The 19327-nt window shown below is 44.9% G+C and overlaps 1 protein-coding gene across 1 annotated transcript in view; it reads left to right on the forward strand.

Annotated features, from left to right (window-relative positions):
- Nucleotides 1-19327, forward strand: part of LOC132587365 (protein spinster homolog 3-like) — a 131226-nt gene that overhangs the window by 35812 nt on the left and 76087 nt on the right. The window contains exons 4-9 of the mRNA XM_060259642.1: nucleotides 2189-2325; nucleotides 2776-2927; nucleotides 5340-5406; nucleotides 5766-5917; nucleotides 11418-11570; nucleotides 14299-14488. Coding sequence (XP_060115625.1) covers nucleotides 2189-2325; nucleotides 2776-2927; nucleotides 5340-5406; nucleotides 5766-5917; nucleotides 11418-11570; nucleotides 14299-14488 — 851 coding nt within the window. The remainder of the gene's footprint in view (nucleotides 1-2188; nucleotides 2326-2775; nucleotides 2928-5339; nucleotides 5407-5765; nucleotides 5918-11417; nucleotides 11571-14298; nucleotides 14489-19327) is intronic.

Below are 19327 nucleotides of genomic sequence, written 5' to 3' on the forward strand. Positions count from 1 at the left end.
GCGTTAGCCTTTGCTCCAGTTCCGGCGCTGTGTTTCTCCCGGTGCAGATGTTGGTTTCCGCATATCTTGACCTGGGGTGGCAGTTTGACCCGCCTCCAAAGTGGTGTCGCCCTGCATTTAGGAGATCCTCAAAAAGCAAGAAGTTTATTTTTGATGCGGTTTCGGGGCTTGAAATTTATGTGCGGAACTCACGCCAATGCGCTGTCAAACTTCTCGCATCAGTAGAACACACCCACATAACTCCACGCCCATGATTCCGCCCAGTTATTTCGTCATACTTCCTTAATTTTACTCCCTTTGAAAATTATCCAATATTTTCCTGAAATAAAGTAATTTTTTTAAACAAATCACGTTTTGCGTTACAACGCGAAAAATATATAACGATGTAACGCGGTTTTCTTTTACTGAATACATCCCTTGCTTCCACCTACCCTCATTCTTTATGGTATTCCACGTGATTTTGATAATGTGTCATTGCATTGTGATTACTTCCCCCCTCCGATTAAATCACTCCTATTATAATTTTTTTTTTCAAATAAGATCATTACAACGCAACTAAATAAATAGCGATGTTACATGGACTACTTTAAAGATGCGCGATTGCCACCTTTATCGATCCCCCCCCATATCGCCTCAAACGGGAACGGGAATTTGATTATGTTTATAGGTTTATATTTTTGATAGGTTGGGGAAACTTTCTCCCTTAACCCCTTGGAATAAATCTCCCCCACCCCACACCTTCATGCATCTATTTGTAATTTGTTATAGCTTTTAATGGAAAACTGTGTGCTTAACATTCAGCGTGAGTGGATAAAAATGGTGGATCACCGACTCAGATTTCCTGGGGCTAAGATAACCTGCCAATGGTAGGGCGAAAGGAAAACACGTGACTTTGCCAGTATTATGCCTCTGGCATTATGTTGTAACGCAAAGACGATCGCGTTGTAACGCAAACACACATGCGTGTTAAAAAAAAAAAGGGAAACGTATGAGGGAGGGGGAAATTGCTACGATTGTGGGGGAAACTCTGGGAGGAGCAGTAATGCGGAATCAGAACACACGGAACAGATTGGGAATTGAATCTGGGAGAAATCCTCTAGTGTGGAATCGGGAAATCACACCCGTATGGAACAACCACTAAGCAAAAGGGAGGCAAACGCCAAATGCGGAATCAGCCTGTGTCTAACCTTTTTGCTTTCTTTACTGTCCTCTCAGTCTTAACCAGTAGGTTCAAAATTGTACATCCCTGGCTTCATCTCCCTGCTAAAAATTTGCATCCCCTCTTCCCAGGTAGGTAGAACAATCCTGCCGGGTTACTCAATAAAGGCTGGTCTAAGGCCATCTACTAGGCATTATAGGTGGGCAAGAAGCTGAAAGATCTCCCTAGTCTAAGGTCAGCTAATTATTTTCTATGCCAGACCAGCTCTCCACACTCACCTAACTCTCTAGCTGCTAAGAGACATGGGTGTGCCTGTTTTGAAAGAATCCACAGTATTGCACAGAGGGTCAGAATAAATGTTACGTAGCAACCGAGAAACAGAAGTCTTGGGGCACCCTACAGACTAATACATTTTTATTTCAGCATAAGCTTTCGTGGTCTAGAGCTCAGCTCTTCAGATGCTGTATGACAGACTCAGTGTGGTCTTCAAAAATAAGGAACCACAAGGGCTGAGCAAAGGACTAGAAAGTTGCATGTTTGTGTGAGCTTAATTCTTTCCCTTCAGACCTCACCTCAGTTTGCAACCCAAGCACAGCTGAGCTTGCCACTTCCAGGTAGGGGCTGGAGATCTCCTGGAATTACAACTGCTCTCCAGAATACACAAAGCACATATTTATTTATTTAAAACATTTATTCCACTTCTGGAGAAAATAATGGCTTCTTTGGAAGGTCGACCCTACCAAGATCCCTGCCGTCCCTAAACTCCACTCTTCCAGGCTCCACTCTCTAATCTTCAGAGATTTCTGAACCCACAGCTTGTTGCAACCATAAGAACAGCTGAGAGGAGGCATACTTGGCCATTCTCTTAACCTGCTTTTCACTTGAATGTAGCAACCAACCTGTTTCAAACTGTCCTAAAATTCCACTTGAATATAGCCAAGAGGGATCCCAGTCCTGCACACAAAATGGCTGTCCTGGTGACATCACAAGATGACCTCTCCTCCTCTCCTGGCTTTCTTCTCATTGCAGTTTTCATCCTCTGTTTCTTGTTCTCGGCACCACTGTTTGGATACCTTGGGGACCGGTACAATAGGAAAATCATCCTGGGCGCTGGAATACTACTTTGGTCAGGAGTTACTCTTGGTAGCTCCTTCATCACTGAGTCGGTAAGGGTTGGCTTTGAGTGGGAGGGGTGTCCAGGACATATAGGGTTGTCAACCTCCAGGCAGGGCTTGGAGATCTCTTGGAATTACAGCTGATGTCCAGACCACAACCAGTTCACCTGGAGAAAATGGCAGCTTTGGAGGGTGGACTCTGGGGCATTCCATCCACGTTGATCTCCCTCCCCTCCACAAAATCTGCCAGCCAATGAATTAGGGCAGATCTTGTTAGTTGATAAAAACAATTTTAAATGATAGATCAAAACTATTGTGACTAAGAGTGCAATCCTATGCAGAATCTTCCCACTGAATTTAACTGTGTTCAACTGGAATAACTCTGCATGCCATTAAACAGTTAAAGGGGCAGATGTAAATCAAACAAGTCCTTTGCCCAATCTGGAGAGTATTACTTAATATGCATTTTCTAGGTTCTCATGCATCTTTTTGCTCCTCTAGATGGCCTGGCTATTCTTCATTTCACGTGGACTGGTGGGTACTGGCACTGCTAGCTATTCCACAATAGCTCCTTCCATCATTGCTGACTTATTTGAGAAAGACCGCAGGATTTGGATGCTGTCCATCTTCTACATTTTCATACCTGTTGGAAGGTACATCTGCCTATCAGAGCATCTGCTTTCTGAACAGAAGGCTTCTGGTTCAATCCCTGGCATCTCCATTTAAAAGGCTCAGGTAGGAGGTGATGTGAAAGACTTCTGCTTGAGACCCTGGAGAGCTGCTGCCAGTCAGAATAGATGATGCTGACCTTGACAGACCAAGGACCTGACTTAGTATAAGGCAGTTTCATGTGTTCATGATAAGGAGAGGTGCCACGCCTTGCTGGTAGAGTATCCATTTTGCGTGCAGAAGGTACCAAGTTCAATCCATTGTAGCGTGCAGGGCTGCCTAGGTAATTGCCTAGGGCGCCAGTCTTCTGAGGGTACCAAATTGGGCGGCCCCATATGACTCGGTGACGTTATCAGTGCAGGGTGTGTGTGTGTGCCAGAAGTTAGCCTTGCCTAGGATACCAGACAGTCTAGGACTGGCCCTGGTTATGTGTGCATAAAGTGTTGTCAAGTTGTGGCCAATTTACGGCAATCCCAGCAAGGGGCTTTCAAGGCAAATGAAAAGCAGAGGTGGTTGGCCATTGACTTCCTTGCTGTTCTCCTGTTCAAGTACTGACCCTGCTTAGCTTCTGAGCTCTGATGGGACTGAGCTATGCCCTGCTGCCTTCACTCCCAAATCCCTAATTATCTTCAGTCAAAAGGATCGGGTGGTAGTTGATGTGAAAGACTTCCGCCTGAGAGAGCCAGTTTGGTGTAGTGGTTAAGTGTGCAGACTCTTATCTGGGAGAACCGGGTTTGATTCCCCACTCCTCCACTTGCACCTGCTAGCATGGCCTTGGGTCAGCCATAGCTCTGGCAGAGGTTGTCCTTGAAAGAAGAAGAAGAAGATATTGGATTTATATCCCGCCCTCCACTCCGAAGAGTCTCAGAGCGGCTCACAATCTCCTTTACCTTCCTCCCCCACAACAGACACCCTGTGAGGTGGGTGGGGCTGGAGAGGGCTCTCACAGCAACTGCCCTTTCAAGGACAACCTCTGCCAGAGCTATGGCTGACCCAAGGCCGTGCTAGTAGGTGCAAGTGGAGGAGTGAGAGCCCTCTCAGCCCCACCCACCTTACAGGGTGTCTGTTGTGGGGGAGAAAGGTAAAGGAGATTGTGAGCCGCTCTGAGACTCTTCGGAGTGGAGGGCGGGATATAAATCCAATATCTTCTTCTTCTTCTTGAGACACTGGAGAGCAGCTGCCAGTCAAAGCAGGCAATACAGAGCTTAGTAGACCCTTGGTAATAGCAACTAGAAGCAGCTTCATGTGTCTATTCGGGTTCAAGACAAGAATATAAAGTTCTGTTGATTGGTTGGTTATGTTTGTTTTTTAGATTATGGGGGGATCATATGTTAACTATTTTTTTAAAAAATAGACTAGCACAGTGGTACTGAAGGTCACAAGTTGGATGACTTTCGGCCAGTCACATTCTCTCAGCCTAATCTACCTCGCAATGTTGTTGTGAGGATAAAATGGGGGAGAACAATTTAAGTCTCTTTGGGTCCCAATTGGGGGGGGGGGGGTACAAATGAATTAAATAAATAGGTTCATTCTGGCCTCTTCAGCCCAAAAGACTGCAAGTGTTGGGGAAGTCTACCCCTGTCCGAGACCTTGGATATTCACTACCAGTTGGATGTTTTAACACAGAAGTGGCCAAATTGTAGCTCAGGAGCTATATGTGGCTCTTTCACACATATTATATGGTTTTTGAAGCTTCCATTACCCAATTGGCCAGCTTGGAGAAGGCATTTGTCTCTTTACATCACTTCTCCAAGCCAAGCCAGTTGGCAGCTTGGAGAATGCATTTAAAGTTGCTTTCTTTTCCCCTCCATTGTGTTGAAAATTACAAACAAACGTCTACTACTGATATATTGAAATAGGGGGGAAAAGAAACAAGCATATGACAATATACTGAGAGTCAAAACAAAGTTGAGTTGGTAGAAGTTAAAGTTGCTTTCTTTCCACCTGTCCTCCCCCTTCCCACATCTATTTTTCCTTCCTTCCTGCTCTCAAACATCTGATGTTCATGCTTTGTGGTTGTCAGACTTCTGAAATTTATTCTATGTGGCTCTTACATTAAGCAAGTGTGGCCACCCCTGTTCTGACAGCCTGATCTGGAATTACACAACATGATCCATGTGTGGCTGGAGTGCCAGACTAGGTCACACAAACCCTAGGTTCAAATTGTTGCACAGCTTCCCATGTGACTCTGGACCAATCAGTCTTGAGAAAGAATTGTGCACATTGCTCTGAGCTTCTTTGGAGCACTGCAGGATCAAAATGTGACCCGTCCACATGCTTCTTCATCTAAGTGTTCTGAGTTGCAACCCAGCTGTAAACTCTAACTCATTACTCTAACCTGTAAACAGTTGGGGCTGCAGCAACTGGAGACAAAACCTTGATCTTCTGTCTTGCAGTGGCCTTGGTTACATCCTGTCTTCTACCATGGAGCATGCCACTGGACACTGGAGCTGGGGTTTCCGGGTAAGTCTTTTCTGCGATGGATCTGGCTCCTTTCACTTTGTTATTAACCTTTCCCAGTTTCAATTGCTGCTTGGAAAACATTTTCTCTTGCACCTGCCAGGTTTCCCCCGTCTTTTCTTTGATCTTTCTCAAAACTGTTTTGCTCTGAAATTTTGAGAAAGATCACAGCCAAGCTGGGATGGCCTTCCAAAGGCAAGATGCCACCACTGGAAATGCCCTGTCTTACCTCCCCTCTAAAAGTAGAGGCATGGAGAACAGGGCTTTGGGGGCAGGCTGGACTGTACAGAAGGTGTTCGTTGGATGGATACTGATGCTGCCCCATTGGCTATTAACACCAGCCGTTGTCCCGGTCTTTGTAGGTTACACCTTGTATGGGAGTAGTCGGCCTAGTACTCCTGGTCCTCTTAGTTCCTGAATCTGCCCACCGTGCAGCTACAAAACAGGAAGAAAATGCTGGTGAACATGGAGAGAATTCAACCTGGTGCAAAGATGTCTTGTCCCTTTGCAGAAAGTAAGGAACACCTGCCATTGAGGTCATGTCACAGTTCTTCGGTCAAATGTTGTTTCTGTCAGCAAGATGGTTTTGCTATCCAGTTTTTATCTTCCCGTTCCTCCAACGAGTGTCAAGCTGCATACATGTTTCCCCCTTCCTTTATTTTATTCTCACAGGAGACTTGTGAGGTAGGTTAGGCTGAATGGGAATGGGCTTGACAGCTGAGCAGGGACTTGAACCCTGTTCTCTCCCAAACTCTCCCTCATCCTGGTCTAGATATCCATCCAGAAGCTCCTTAGAGACCAACAAGAATTTCAGGCTATAATTTTTGCCCTGACCTGGATAGCCCAGACAAGCCCAGTCAGATCTCAGAAGCTAAGCAGGGTCAACTCTGGAAAGTACGGTACTTGGATGGGAGACCTCCTTGAAATACCAGAAGTTGAGAGGCAGAGGCAGGCTTTATTCAGCCACCTCCCTGAATACCCTCTATGCCCCCAGTAGGGGTCAGTCACCAGAGATTGCCATGACTGCCAGGTACACACACACACATAAAAATACAATACAACAAAAAGAGAGAGAAGAATTTCAAGGCATAACTTTTGAGGGTCAAAACTCCTTTTGTTGCATGTCTGATAAAGGGAGCTTTGACTCTTGGAAGCTCATAACTCCAAAACCTCAGTGGTCTCCACTCCGTGGTGACTCAGTTAGACTCAGTTCTAGCTCTTCTGCTGCAGACCAAACTGGCTACCCAGTGGGTAGCACCCACCCAAAACTACCATCCTGGTTTGACACGTTTTATGCCACACATTTTATGCTGCAACATTTCACAGGTAAATAGCCCTTTTTATTTAGCTGATTGATTGACTGCTTCTCCATATATCCAACTTGACATGGTTTACAAGAAAACCAGTAAATAAAATTGGTAAAGCTGCATAAAATATAACAAATCAGCTTCAGATGAATACATTTCAAGGAACTGGAACATTGCACTGGAACACTTTCTGCCCTAAAATGATCTGTGCAAGGGCCCATGAAGATATATTAACAAAAGACCCAAGCAAGAAAATCTTTTAACCAAAAGAAGAGATCAGACTAGGTGCCAAGTGAACCTCTTTGGGGAAGGCATTCCTCAGCCAAGGGGCCACCCCTGAAGGAGGCTCTGCTTCCAGTCAACACCTGCCTATCATAGCATTGGAAAAAGTACAGAAAAGGGCAACTAGAATGATTAAAGGTTTGGAACACTTTCCCTATGAAGAAAGGTTAAAATGCTTGGAGAAACGTCGACTGCGGGGTGACATGATAGAGGTTTACAAGATTATGCATGGGATGGAGAAAGTAGAGAAAGAAGTACTTTTCTCCCTTTCTCACAATACCAGAACTCGTGGACATTCAATGAAATTGCTGAGAAGTCGGGTTAGAACATATAAAAGGAAGTACTTTTTCACCCAAAGGGTGATTAACATGTGGAATTCACTGCCACAGGAGGTGGCGGTGGCTACAAGCATAGCCAGCTTCAAGAGGGGATTGGATAAAAATATGGAGCAGAGGTCCATCAGTGGCTGTTAGCCACAGTGTGAGTGTGTGTGTGTGTGTGTGTGTGTTTGGTCACTGTGTGATACAGAGTGTTGAACTGGATGGGCCATTGACCTGATCCAACATGGCTTCTCTTATGTTCTTATGTTCTGCCTTGCGAACACCAGACAGTTGCCCAAGCGTAAAGAATTCACATTGTTCTTCCTTATCTCCATTTTGTTAAACTATCATATTTTTCTTTTTTTAATCTAAAAAGTCAAAACTGAATAGATGAGGTTGGTTACAAAATAGATCTGGCTGCTCTACACCTACTAAAATTCAAAATACATTCAGCAGTATTTGCTAGCTGGATAGGTACTTAGGGAGATGGGTGATCGAAAGAAAGCAGTTAGCCCATGTAGTGTAAGTTATAGTGGAGTAAGACCTGGAATACTTGAGTTTGAGTCCCTGTTCTTTCAAGAAGCTCCGTGGATAATCTTGGGCCAGTCACTCTTTCTCAACCTAACCTAACAGGGTGGTTATCGGAAAGGAGGGAAGACCAGATACACTTTCCCAAAATAAAATAAGGGGTGGGACAAACATAAGATGCATGTCACTTATACACCTATGTTTTTATGCATGTTGTACTACTACTACTATTAATTGTGTGTTGTCAAGTCGCAATTGGCTCGTAGTAACCCAGGACTCTGGGGTTTTCAAGTTAAGAGATGAGAAGAGGAGGTTTGCCATGACCTTCCATCCCATAGCAACCCCTGTTTCCCCTGGTGGTCTCCCATCTAAGTACTAACGGTTGCCAACCCTTCTTAGTTTTCAAGCTCTGACAAGATAGGTGCAGGCTGCACTATCAGGCTGCTCTGTTGTACCAAAGTTGTGATATTAAGATATCTACTGAGCAGGGGGACTCACTAGAGGGCACTGTTGACATACAGAAATCATCCATAGGTCTTCAAACCTACAATTGCTAATTTTGGGGATGGGGAGATCCAGTGAAGATGACAAAGTTGCCGCTGCATACAGACTACCATGGGAGTAAATATCACTGAAATCAGTGTGACTTACATCTGTGTAAAGCAAACTAATTATCCAGAGGCACCTTCAAGTCTTCACAGAACTTCAGGAATTCTCTTTTGTTCTGCTACAATAAGCAAGGCTACCCTACAGGAATTGACATCTGAGACAACATGCTTAACATCAGGCTCCATATTAGCTAAGTGACCTGCTACAGCTGGAAAGAAACAGAGGATACCTCGCAACAGGATCGGGCAGGGAGAGAAATTCCACCATATGTAGCAAAGGTACAGAAATCTTAGATTTGTGATGAAGGCGAAGAAGACCGTAGATTTATACTGAAACAGAATCCGACAAAGACGGAGGTTCTCTACCTGAGTCGGGGTGGTCCAAGGGGAGAGATCCATCTGCCGACTCTTGACGGGGTGCCATTAACACCGGTCCCTAAGGCCAGGAGTTTAGGCGTGCTCCTTGAGTCCTCCCTTACAATGGAGGCCCAGGTAGCAGCCACTGTTAGATCTGCCTTTTTTCATCTTCGGCGGGCACGGCAGCTGGCTCCTTTTCTGGAGCACAACGATTTAGCGATGGTAATCCATGCTACGGTCACCTCAAGAATAGATTACTGTAATGCTCTCTACATGGGGCTACCCTTGACGCAAACCCGGAGACTACAGCTAGTGCAGAATGCTGCGGCACGGCTGCTGATGAGGCTGCCACGATGGGAGCACATTCAGCCAGTGCTGAAAGAGCTGCACTGGCTACCTGTTGTGTTCCGAGTTCGCTTCAAGGTGTTGGTATTGACCTTTAAAGCCCTTTATGGTCAGGGACCTGCATATCTACGGGACCGCCTTTCTCCGCATATCCCCCAGAGAGCACTGCGTTCAGGGGCAAAAAACGTACTCTCGGTCCCCGGACCAAAAGAAGCCAGGCTATGCGTGACAAGATCTAGGGCTTTTTCGGTGGCAGCACCAGAGCTCTGGAATGCACTTCCAGAAGCCATACGGGCCCTGCGGGATCTGTCTGCGTTCCGCAGGGCCTGTAAGACCGAGCTGTTCAAGCAGGCCTTCGATGCTTGACGAAGATGGCTGCCACCGGACATCACACAGAACGCCGGTGATCCCTGTTTGGAACTCTAATGCCGCTATAATGTAGGGATTCAGCACTTTAAAATGGTTTTAATAATTTTAATTGTAATATGTTTTTTAAACTGAAAATGTTAAATTATGGTTTTATATATTGTACTGGTTTAATTATGTAGATACTGTGAGCCGCCCTGAGTCCGCTTGCGGAGAGGGCGGGATATAAATCAAATGTAATAAATAAATAAATAAATAATAAATAAATAAATAAATAAATAAATAATAATACCACACCCTTCTCTCTGAATCAGTCTCAGAGAGGCTCACAATCTCCTTTATCTTCTTCCCCCACAACAGACCCTGTGAGATAGGGGGGCTGAGAGGACTCTCACAGCAGCTGCCTTTTCAAGGACGAACTCTGCAAGAGTTATGGCTGACCCAAGGCCATTCCAGCAGGTGCAAGTAGAGGAGTGGGGAATGAAACCCTAGGGCTTTTTTTGTAAAGGAACACAGTTCCGGCTGGCTTGGCAGCAGACGGTGTGGCCTAATATGCAAATGAGTTCCTGCTGGGCTTTCTCTATGCAAAAGTCATGTGTGAAACATTGGTGATTTCAGGGGTGTGTGGCCTAATATGCAAATGAGTTCATGCTGGAGTTATTCTACAAAAAAGCCGTGTGAAACAATGATGATGTCAGGGGTGTGGCCTAAAATGCAAATGAGTTGCTGCTGTGCTTTTTCTACAAGAAAAACTGTGACCATTACAAGTTGATTTACCATGGGGTTGCCAGCTCTGAGCTGGAAAAGACCTAGAAATTTTGAGTGTGAAGCTTGGAGAAGGCAAGGTTTGGGGAGGGGAAGGACCTCAGCATGATTAGAATGACATAGAGCCCACCCTCCAGGGCAGCCATTTTCTCCAGGGGAACTGGTCTCCAAGCCCCACCTGGAAGTTGGTAGCCCTCTGAAATGCATCACTGTTTTTTCTTCCCCACTGACAGGTGCTCCTTCTCCTGAATAATAATGCATTGCCTATATAGCCCACCTTTCTTACTTCCCAGTGCTCAAACCACAAACCGTAGGGTTCCCAGAGTTTCCATGGAAGCTCTAACCAGACCTGGATCTGCTGAACTGTCACAAGATGGCTGTATTTAGGATCACCACCGTCAACCTGGCACCTGTCTCTTTAGCACATTTTTATTCCCCTCCAAGGACCTGGTGTTAGGTTAAGCTGAAAAAGAGCAATTAGTCCAAGGTCATCCTGCACGTTTCAAAGCAGAGTGGGGATCTGAACCTGGATCTCAAAAATCCAAGTCCAGCAATCTTAAAACCAGGGGTGGAATTCTAGCAGGAGCTCCTTTGCATATTAGGCCATGCCCCCCTGATGTAGCCAATCCTCCAAGAGCTTACAGGACTCTTTTTTGTAAGCTCTTGGAGAATTGGCTACATTATGGGTGTACGGCCTAATATGCAAAGGACCTCCTGCTGCAATTTCACCCCTGCTTAAATCTGTACATTGGATTGTGTAGAACAAATGCAGATCCTTTCCCATTTAATCCCAATAACATCTTCCTCCCTCTTTGTGGCTTATTTTAGACTGCAAGCAGAGACCTTCTTAGGAAAGGGCTGTATCTCAGTGGAAGGGCCTTGGCTTTGCATGCAGAAGGCCCCAGGTTCAATCCCCAGCATCTCCAGTTAAAAGTACCAAGTGATGTGAAATATCCTGAGACCCTGGAAAGCTGCTGCTAGACATACTGAGCTTGCTGGACTGATGCTCTGATTCAGTATAGGGCAGTTTCCTGTATGTTCTTCTTGTGGCTCTTTTTAATACCATGCATATTGACTTGGAGAAAAGCAGGGTATAAATACATTAAATAGTAATAATACCTTCATTTTTCTGGCAGCTGGAGTTTTGTATGGTCCTCGTTGGGTGTGACCGTCCTGGCCTTTGTCACAGGCGCTCTGAGCTTCTGGATCCCCACATTCCTCTGTAGAGCTCAGTTCCTCCATCGCAACATCTCTTCGCCAACAGAGGAAAAATGCAATGCCACCAACAGGTGAGGCGTGCTTCTTTCTGGAGAAGAAACTGGACTTAGGGAATGCTCTTGATAGATTTCTGCTCACCTGTATCTAGCCAACAAATCTTTTCAAGCACCTGCTCTGTGTTTCTTCCTAACTTCAGGAAATGAATCACTTTCCTTAGGAATTCCTTGACTGAGAACATGAGAGGGGCCCTGCTGGATCAGAACAGTCATCCTAGTCAGGCCTCAGATTCAGCAGGAGCTCATAGAGCACAGCTCCTGAACCTTTCTGATGGCACCCCTCCTCCCCCTCACCTATCTACCTTGTCCACTGAATAGTAGGTGCAGCTGCACAACAATCCCTGGATTAGGAGAGTGGGCAGGCAGCCAGCCACCAGGAGCTTTGCCACACCTCCAGCAGCCCTCATTAACCCCTGGAGAAGCCTGTGCCACCCTTTCTCCACTTCTTATGTGATTTTGGTCAGCGGGTAGCTTGGTGCCCTTTTGACTGGGGGAGAGGGGCAGTAGAGCCTTGGGAGAGTGAGGCCTGCTTGGGCTGACTGGATCTCTAGCCAGCCCAAGCAGGCCTTGCTCACCCAGGGCTCTCCTTCCTTGTGTCGGGTTGCTTTTGGCTGGGGGGAGCATATGCTAATGAGTTATGCTAATTAGCTCCATCACCTATTTCTCTACAAAATGACCCCTGCTCCTAGTAAAGTATTCTGTTGCACGTAGTAACCAGCCAGTTACTCTGGAGAGCCAACACACAGTACAGAGAACAAGGCTTTCTTCCGATGTTGCCGCCTGACACTAGTATTCAAAGGTTTATTGCCTCTGAATGTGGAGGTTCACTTTGACTAATAGCCACTGAGAGACCTCTCCTCAAGGAATTTATCCAGCCTTCTTTTAAAGCTGACTATGCCTGTAGCCATCATAGGGTTACCAACCCCCAGGTGGTTACAACCTTAAGAGAGTTGTCACAACAATGATTGTGAATGAAAAAATACAACTGTGACAATATTGCTAAGAAGTCAATATACATATAATCCTATCAAATGGAGATAACAATCTAAAAATATTTACAAAAATCCAATTCCCAAACATGAGCCCACTGGTTGAAACAAAAGCTCAGCTAATGCCTTTGTAGCAATCACTATGGGATTATGAATTCTATATGAAAACCAGGGCATTTTTTTTTTTGAGCAGGAACACACAGGAACACAGTTCCGGCTGGCTTGATGTTAGGGGGTGTGGCCTAATATGCAAATGAGGTTCTGCTGAGCTTTTTCTACAAAAAGCCCTATGTGAAACAATGGTCATGTCAGGGGTGTGACCTAATATGCAAATGAGTTCCTGCTGGGCTTTTTCTACAAAGAAAGCCCTGATGAAAACTATATGATTGGTTTCTTACTGCACATCAGAAATTGTCCTGAAGGAACAAGGACTATAATTCAAATTGATGAATGCTTTAAACACCCACTGAGTAAAGAAAATGGCCAAATATAGACACTTGGAACACTGGAGTATGCTTACTTCCTATAAACCCTGTTCCTCCCATAAGTGACAGTGCTATAGAGTGGTAAGAGCATTAAGTCTGGGTTCTGGAAAACTTGGCAAAATCCAACTGTCAGCTATGAGGGCAAATTCGTCTTAGTTGAGGAGATTATATGAGGACTTTGTATCAGATGTGCAGCGGGAGTTTTGTGCCACCCAGCCCTGCCCTGGATAGCCCAGCCAAGCCCAATCTTGGAAGCTAAGCAGGGCCAACTCTGGCAAGTACTTGATATGATACCTACAAGGAATACCAGCAGTCGGGAGGTGGGGCAGGCTTTATTTGGCCACCTCTCTGAATATCCTCCAGGTCCGCAGTAAGGGTCAGTCACCAGAGGTCGTCATGATGATTTCCAAGTGCATACACACACAAAATAAAAAACCCAAAACAAGCAGGGAAAGGGAATTTTGTACCATCCAGACATGTGACAACTAGGGTTGTTAGCTCATGGTTGGGAAATGTGTGGATATTTGGGAGGTTGAGACTGGAAAGAGTGGGTTTTGGGGAGGAGAAAGAACACAGCAGGGCACAACTCCATAGAGTCCACCCTTCAAAGCCACCATTTTCTCCAGGGGAACTGATCTTGGTTGTCTAGAGATCAATTGTAATAGCAGGAGATCTCTAGGTGTCACCTGGAGGTTGGCAACCTAGAACCCTTTTCTGCTCCTGATCGCAGTGTGCAGGGGGGAAAGCAAACTCAGCCCCCTATACACGCAATTTTTGCATCCTCAAACTGTTCCACAGAGCCGTTGTAGGCTTTGTTGCAAAATCACATTACTTCCATAGCTATAACTAATTTTCACAGTGAAGCTGTGACTCAAAGGGGAGGTCTGAAAATGTGAAAATGGCAGGAGAGCAGGGAGAGGCAGAAGCTTCTTCTCTCTACACACCACAGTTGTCAGCAGAAAAGGGCTGTGCTTGTGGGTGCCACAAAACTCCCATTGTGCATGTGATACAGAGCCTTCATGTTGCCCCTCAACAAATGCAGGGACTCATCATGTGTAGGAAATACCATTCAAAAAGCTCCAAACGCAACAGCTTTTCCTCCTGTGCTCTGATAGAGTTTTGCAGAGAAGCTGCGCCTCTTGACCACCTGACTTCTACACAGGTTCAAAAGAAGTATAGATCCTGTCAAATTTAAAAGGTGTCGATCCTACTGTTGCCAGAATGTAAGAGACTACAAACTCCTATCACTGTATTGTTTTTTTCCTTCAGCTTGATCTTTGGTGGCATGACTGTTGGTGTGGGCATTTTGGGGGTTGTTGCTGGTGCAGAAGCCGCCAGAAGATACAAGAAGATTAACCCGCAAGCTGACCCCATCATCTGCGCTGTGGGTTTGCTTGCCTCGGCACCATGCATATATCTGGCGATCATGCTGGCTCAGGAGAGCATCGTGGCTACATACGTAAGCAATACTGAGATATTTTGAGTTTGGCAGGGATTTTCCCCCCTGCAGCCCTTGGTGAGGTAGCTGGTATACAGCCAGCTTCATTGTCTCCTAGGCAGAGACTGAGAAACGTAATGAATGCTGGGATTTATAGTCTGGGAATATTCTGCACACCAGAATATTCTGAGAATATTCTGCACGCCAGTTTCTGTATAACTGTGAGGGGTTTTTTTTATAGTCTGGGATTTATAGTTTGGGAATATTCTGCACACCAGTTTCTGAATGACTGTGAGGGGTTATTTATTTATTTATCGACAAAATTTGCATCTCACGTTTCTGCCTTCACAAGAGCTACCATAGCAGCCACACACAATTCTGATCCTGCTGGACAAATCTTTAGCCACTAGAATTGGCTTGGTCTTTTCCTTCACTACCCATGCTGGTTTTCCCGCTCTGTGTTGCAGTGGTGGACAGAAGACAATAGGGACCAAGAGTGTGGTGTAGTGGTTACAGCATTGCGCTACATCTGGGGAAGACTGAGATTCAAAGTCTCGCTCTTCTGACCAAGCTCAGTGGATGACTTTGGACTACTCTTTCTCACTCTCACAGCCTAATTTACCTCACAGGTTCACTTTGAGGAGAAAAGTGTGATAACCAGACTCCGTACTGCCCCTCAGCAATCCTCCTTGAACAGCTGCAATTAAACTGGCACGTTCTTGTGACCAGAATTGACTGAAACAGTCTTCAGGCAGAGTTAATTATAGTCATTGAGGAGACCTTGCTGCCAAAACAGTCTTTCTGAGAGAAGCTGGCTCCTCAAAACAGAGGCTGTTAACCTCAGTGAGTGGGAGGAGGAATGGATCCCTTCTGTTGGCACCTTGTAGGCAGGAAAGAATAAATGTTTGGGGGGGCTTCGTTTACAAAATGCCACAGAATTCTGCTAAATTTGAGGTCCTTAAAAATTGCCTGCAGGAAGCATGAACAGGCTCGTTGTGAGGGAACTCCCACTTCCTTTCTGGTACAGGGAGGCCCCTGCATATGCTCTGGCTCCCCTATTTAGGGGAACAACAGGACCTGTTTTGGGGTAATGCTCCCTTGTTGATTATTTATTTAATTCATTCATTTTTATCCTGCCTTTCTCCCCAGTGGGGTCCCAAAGTGGCTTATGTTGTTCTCTGCTCCTCCATTTTATCCTCACAACAGCCTTTCAAAGTAGGTTAGATTGAGAGAGTGTGACTGGCTCAAGGTCTCTCAGATACTAATCTGACACTCTTAATCATTACACCTAATTGTTAAATCACTGTCCCTATCGGGGTCTTGAGGTGCAGGCTACTTTGTTGAAAGTATGTGTGAAGTACAATCATATTGTCATTCTTCAGAGTCTCTAGAAGTGAAATTTCTGAGTGGGAAATGGATATGTCTTATCTCTACCACGCATGCAGAAAAATATATACACATGAGGCATGAGGAGACACTGAAGTGTGCAGCTTGCCTCTTCACACACTGCAGCTGTTGAATCTTGATCTGAAATCTTGATAACCTATCATAGAACAAATGTTTTTCTGCTCTCAGAAGTGCCACCCCTTGTTGACTTTCAAATCAATGGAAGATAGCAGGGCTTTTTTTGAGCAGGAATGCAGTTCTGGCTGGCTTGGCATCAGGAGGTGTGGCCTAATATGCAAATGAGTTCCTGCTGGGCTTTTTTCTACAGGAGAGCACTGTGTGGATCAATGGTGATGTCAGGGAGTGTGACCTAATATGCAAATGAGTTCCTGCTGAACCTTTTCTTTAAAAAAAAGCCCTGGTAGAGAGTATTCACAGAGGGCATCAACCCAGTATATTATCACAGGCTGGGGCCGGGTCAGGCAAAGTCCAGGGGCAGTCCAAGGTCTGTAGCTGGTGAGCAAAGAGGGCCCAAGGCGCCAAAACCAAATCACAGTCCAGGTATCGCAGGTCAGAGGTCCAGAAGCCAAAGTCAACGCCGGAGTGGATGCTAGAACGTCAGGTAAGTGACTACTTGCTTCCACAAAGCCTCCTCCCAAAGCCCACAGCTATATAGCCCTCTGCTGTCTGTTGCCCATTTGGGCTAATTGCTGGCTCAGAGAGGCAGCCAGGATCCTGCTGAGACTCAAGCATCCTCACTCCTAGAAGGGCCAGAATCCTTTCAATACTCAGGGCTCAGGGAGCGTCTGGCTCGTGAGCGTGCCACCCTCCTCCGATCCCTGAGGTCCTGACGAAGGCGGTCACGCACACGAGCCACCCGAGAGGGCGAGGCAGGGGGGCTTGGATCTTCTCCAGCAGGAGGCAGGGGCACTGGTGCAGGTGGCAGGGGCACAGTTTCTTCTGCAGGCTCAGCTTCTTCTGCAGGGTCCCCAGTACCCATGACATATATAGTACTTGGTGAAGAGTGTTGAACATACGTAATAGTATAGGATATGAGGGAGTGTCATGCATATCTATGTTCATCTGTGAAACGTCAAGAAGATATGCCTTCTGCAGTTGTACAAGCTTCTGGGCCTTTTGGCTTGAGGAGGAGAGAACTACAGAAAAATGGTAGGATATAAATGTATTTAATAGAATACTTTTTCCGACATTCCCTTTGGGGGTATCCAACCATGCGTACCATGGGCACATGCTACCTGCATCTTCCCAACATGCAGAGCTGCAATTTCTTCTGAGTAAGGCACTGTGTGCGTTTAAACAATTTTATTGATAACATATGGTAACAATTTCTGTTAATAACTTATTTTCATCTATCCCATATGCTTCTTTCTAATCACGCCTCCCCCCGTTACTTGACTCCTGCCAGTGTTATTTATTCAAAATACTAACATTAAAAGGTACCCTTAATTACTAAGAACTAAAATTAATATTCTTCTTTCTTCTAAAGTTTAATCATTATCAAAAATTGTCCAAAGTCCTTTTACTTTCCACTCGTCTTCTATATAACTTCTAAATTTTTTCCACTCCCTTTTAAAATCTTCTAAATCATAGTCTCTTAAAGTTCTTGTTAATTTGTCCATCTCACTCCATGTCATAACTTTTACAATCCAATCCCATTTTTCTGGTATTTTTTCTTGCTTCCATAACTGCGCATATAGGGTCCTAGCAGCTGAAAGCAAGTACCAAATTATAGTTCTATCTTCTTTTGGAAATTTTTCCATTTGTAATCCCAACAGAAAAGTCCCTGCAGCTTTCTTGAATTCATATCCCAAGATCCTAGAAATTTCTTGTTGGATCATTTGCCAATACTTTTTCGCTCTTTCACAAGTCCACCACATATGGCAGAAAGAACCTTCATGTTTTTTGCATTTCCAGCATCTGTCTGGCATCTTGTTATTCATCTTTGCCAATTTTTTAGGAGTCATATACCATCTATACATCATTTTAAAACAGTTCTCTTTAATACTCTGACATGTTGAAAGTTTCATAGAGTTCTTCCATAAATATTCCCATGTATCCATCTGTATTTCTTTATTTACATTTATTGCCCATTTAATCATTTGAGATTTCACTACTTCATCTTCTGTAGACCATTTTAAAAGTAACTTATAAGTTTTTGAAATTAATTTTTCATTATCTCCAAGCAGAACTTTTTTCATTTCTGTTTGCTCTCATCTTATTTGCACTGTATGTAATTTGAGCATCGGTACATGATATTCAAAAGCCTAAGTAACGTGTACTGAAGTCGAAACTGCACACAGTGCGCTGTTTAGACAAAACAGCAACCAAGGTTATCAGGAGGATTGTGGGTAGTGTGAACTTGAACTATGCACATATGGATACCCCCCACCCCAATGTAATGTCTGAAAAACCTTACATGAATAGATAGGTAGGTAAGTAGACTTGGCAACACACTGCCAGCAACTGCAGTCTGGCCCAGACCTGAACTTTCCATCCCATGAGCTCCCTGGAAGCCTGTATTGCACGGGAAGAGAGACTCACAGAATCTGCACAGCAGCAAGAAGAAGAAGAAGAATTGGTTTTTCTACCTTGCTTTCACTACCTGAAGGAGCCTCGGAGCTACTTACAATCTCCTTTCCCTTCCTCTCCCCACAACAGACACCCTATGAAGTAAGTGGGTCTGAGAGAGCTCTGAGAGAACTGCTTTTGGGAGAACAGCTCAGAGAGAACTTGTGGAGGAAAAGCAACCAACTGTGTACAAACCACACAATAAAAGATATAAATCATATAAGGTCTCTCTTTGTTGTCTCTGCTTCTTTGAAAGCAGAGACACAATATACAAAAGAATCACAAAGGAAAAGGATCCACAAAGCTTAAAAATCAAATGTCCAGAAACTGTTTAGTCCTTCACTCCTCTTGTTCAATTCTCTGTAGAATCCAAATTCCTTGAAAATCCAGGCTCCAAGGGTAATTGTCCTTTACGTGCCTGTTGACTTTTGGATACACATTTTGCATGAGAATGCTTCCTCATAGAGCCAATCTGCTATCCTTTTTCCTTTTGATGTCAACTAAGACCACTTGATCACAACTCCATTAGGCACCAGCACCAGCTCAAAGAGAACTTGCGACTGACCCAAGGTCAGCCAGCAGCTGCATGCGGAGGAGTGGGGAATCAAACTTGATTTCCTAGATTAGAGTCTTCCACTCTTAACCAGAACACTACAGCACACTGGCAACAGAGTAGTTGGGACTGGATTTCGTTTAAAGGAGGGAAAAGGCAATGAATTTTATGTAACCCTGCAAGACGTCTCAAGACAAGACAAACGCTTCAGAGACCACAACTTTAGAAGTATTTGCCAAGCATGTTATTTGGCTTCGATAATAGCTGATTTAGTTGCAAGTGTAGACATGTGCATCGGGGATGAAGCACAGTGTTTTTCTCTGACTGATGCC

This window comes from Heteronotia binoei, chromosome 18 (genome assembly GCF_032191835.1).
Source record: "Heteronotia binoei isolate CCM8104 ecotype False Entrance Well chromosome 18, APGP_CSIRO_Hbin_v1, whole genome shotgun sequence".
Taxonomy (NCBI): Eukaryota; Metazoa; Chordata; class Lepidosauria; order Squamata; family Gekkonidae; genus Heteronotia; species Heteronotia binoei.